This window comes from Priapulus caudatus, unplaced genomic scaffold, assembly GCF_000485595.1.
Source record: "Priapulus caudatus unplaced genomic scaffold, Priapulus_caudatus-5.0.1 Scaffold182, whole genome shotgun sequence".
Lineage (NCBI taxonomy): Eukaryota > Metazoa > Priapulida > Priapulimorpha > Priapulimorphida > Priapulidae > Priapulus > Priapulus caudatus.
Genome location: NW_014577243.1, coordinates 51,662 through 54,861, shown reverse-complemented (window position 1 = coordinate 54,861; position 3,200 = coordinate 51,662). Strand labels below are relative to the sequence as shown.

At 39.9% G+C, this 3,200-nt stretch overlaps 1 protein-coding gene across 1 annotated transcript; it reads right to left on the bottom strand.

Annotated features, from left to right (window-relative positions):
- Positions 1-262: 262 nt before the first annotated feature.
- Positions 263-2,560, bottom strand: LOC106806841. The gene is made up of 2 exons (XM_014808967.1): positions 2,359-2,560; positions 263-1,739 (listed from the first exon to the last, which is right to left on the bottom strand). Exons 1-2 carry the CDS (start codon positions 2,430-2,432, stop codon positions 263-265), a joined length of 1,551 nt encoding a protein of 516 aa, XP_014664453.1. The 5' UTR covers positions 2,433-2,560.
- Positions 2,561-3,200: the final 640 nt, after the last annotated feature.

Sequence of the window (3,200 nt, the reverse complement as noted above, 5' to 3'; positions counted from 1 at the left end):
ATACATATTATCAGGAGTAGATAATAGGGAAGGAGTGTGACATCAATAAACAAGGGAAATTCGTCATTGACTAGCCTTATAATACCTACGATTTACTACGCGTAACTCATCCAACTTGAGCTCAAATCGGACACAGTACATTCGCCTAGCATCATGCGAAATCGTTTCCTCGTATACGCGGCTACGTGGCGATGCGGTTATACGCGTTTATAATTGTTAAATTACTGTAGTAACTGCAATATTTCATATCCTAAGTAGAACCTTATGACGATAATGGTACCAAAATAGGCTGCAGATTGACCAAAGCAGCACATACTACAAGTGCCGACTCCATCAAGTCAATCATATTCAAAGGAATTGGACCCTGTAGGATCTGGAACTCCTTGAGCCGACCTATTGCCCGTTCAACATGTATCCTAGCATTGGCTACAGTCTTTGTGTTGATATCCTCAGACTCTGTAAATTGGGATGTGCTGTTTGTTGTACGCTGAAATGGTGGGATGACAAGTCGCACCTGCTTATGCAAGAACAGTTCCTGGATGTTGAAACCTCGATCGGCCATACAAATATCACCGGGCTCGAACTTGTCTACAATGTTTGTCATCTTTACAATTTTTTTGTCTGATGTGTTGCCTCCTGTAGGTTTGGAAATGTATGAAATTGTTCCACTAGGTGTAATACCAACAAGGCACTTGAGAGTTGGTCTTGACTTATATTGGCTGTACACTTGTGAGTTGGATGCTGCCAGGGAAGGTCTATCTATTTGGATTTCAGTGCAGTCGATTATGCATCTTACAGTGCCCTTATACTTGTGAAAACATGCTGGGTAGTACTTCATAGTGCCTTCTTTGCTTGGCCAGTGGATGAAAGCAGCCAGCTCCTTTGCCAACAGTGGAATCCAAGTGGACAAAACTTGGGAGACGGAGCTTTGTCGTAATCCAAAGCGAAATGCAAGGTCGTCCTCTTGAAGATTAAGCCGAAGCTTCATGAGTGTCATGAGTAGTTGATCCTCTAGAGATTGAGATCGCTTCAATCCTGGTTTTGTTGTATTGTTTATTTGCCAGGTCTTGTCGTCTGCTGATAATTTCCCCTTATAATAATGAAGGCTCTGTGCATGAGGAGATACTTCTGCTAATAACCACTTAAACAGGTTGTAACTAGGTAAACCTGTATAAAGTTTCACAAGGTCATCACAGTTTGCTATGTCCGAAACAGTAATCTTCTTGTTAAATATTGCAATGGCAGCTTCCAGTTTTGCGATGGTGTCCTTGGCTTGCAAATACTGGCTCTTGAGCTGATCACAATTCACAGTTAATTTGTTGATTTCATCTTCTAGGTGTGCAACCCACTCCACACTAAATAACTTGTTTCTGAATGCAGGACGACAGTAATTGTGGTCGTCAGCAACAATATCTTCAAACAGAGATGGATCAACTTGAATACCTATAGACCTATGAGTTGCAGTTCTTGTCTTCGGCCTTGCTCTTGGAGTTGACATGTAAGACCGCTGAGGTGGTGGTCGTCTGGGCGTTGTCTGCACTTCATTATAGCCCTTCATGTAAAGAGTTGGATGGGGTTCATCAGAAAATGGTTGGCCATGCAGGAAATGGTTGCTGCACACCTTAGTCGTTGTTGTTACTTTAAAGCCATCCCTATGCAAGAGGCGTGTCCACGTGGCACAATATTTCTTCTTGCATGAATGAAAACGTAGCGTATTGATGTGGTCTTTCAGAATATTCCTGCAGGTAAAAATAAATTGTAATTAATAATCTTATGTTATGTTATATTATCTTATCTTAATTAATAAAAAGACAAAATGTCAAATAACAGTGTATATGGTACAGCTAACACTTTGGAGATTGACTGCCTTTAGCAAGAAGGGGAGCTTGACACTTTGTCATAAAAATCTATGAAATAAATGAAAATAGACCAGGGTTTTCTATGACTATGTTCTGTGCTCTGACAAAAACACTGTTGAATTAAAGCTGTAGAACGTCCCAAAATGAATGGAATGCCCTACCACCTACTATAAAAACTGCTCCTGATGTGGCTTCATTTAAAAATTTAATTAACAGCGGTAAAGAAAACGTGAAGAAAATTTAAGTCACCTGTACGTCTATAGACTATAGTATAGGCTAGCCACACCAAGCCATTGCATTACTAATACTACTACTAGTACAGTATTAGCTCCAAGAAACGGTATAGCTAGGGTTAGAATACCGTTATTGACGTGTATTTACGTTAGTCACACAGCTTGGTCGGGTTAGTACAGTATCAGACAAGACAAGACAAGGCAAGAGAAGCTTCCTTAAAAAGTTGTTAAAACATGTAAACAATCGATAAATAACTGATGCCAACCTTTCAGGATGCCTCCGGTCATTTTTACAACCAAAAACAGCACAATGATCGCCGCCTGGCATGATGAAAACCATATAATACTTTAATAGCAAACAACAATTTTTCTGCGTCAACAGTGTCTGCTAACCGCTCGCGCGGCGGCGGCGCTAGTAGTGCCCCCTTTTCTATCCCATGACGCATTGCGGTTCCGATTGGCGATAAGGCTTATGCATTTATAGAAATAGCCAATCATTGTCAGATTATTTAAGAAGCAAGCCAAGTCAGAGACAGTGTTGACAGTAACTGTTCAACTGAGACTGTTGTCACTTGTGATTGTGACTCACTGACTGACTGTAGCCTGTAGGCTGTAGCCCGTAGAAAAATGTCTAGATTTCTTAAAAAATTTAATAGAACTTGGTCAGAAACATTGAAATCGCGTAAACGCGAAAATATGATAACCGCGTACGCACTACATACGTCGATATGTTATTGCAGATTATAATATAAGTATAATAATAACACTATTAGTATTAACAGCAGATATTCCCAAACTCATCTTCTTAGACTGTTCTTTTTATTTCCAACTGCCGCCATCTGTGGTCTAACTTGGTACTAACGCCAAACTAATATTAATTTTAAAGATATACCGAGCTGTATTATGTATATTTTTCTTACGTACATCGTGTTTTACTTTGTCTTAATATTATGTCGTAGATCTAAAAAATAGCGACCATGTCAGGGTTCTATATTAGCCGTGTCCCGATATCCGCGTCCCGTAGATCCAGGCTCCAGCTGTTATAGAGACTGGACTGGGTCGTACCATATAGATTATATCAGGAGTGTATCAAAATTCCTGATTATAT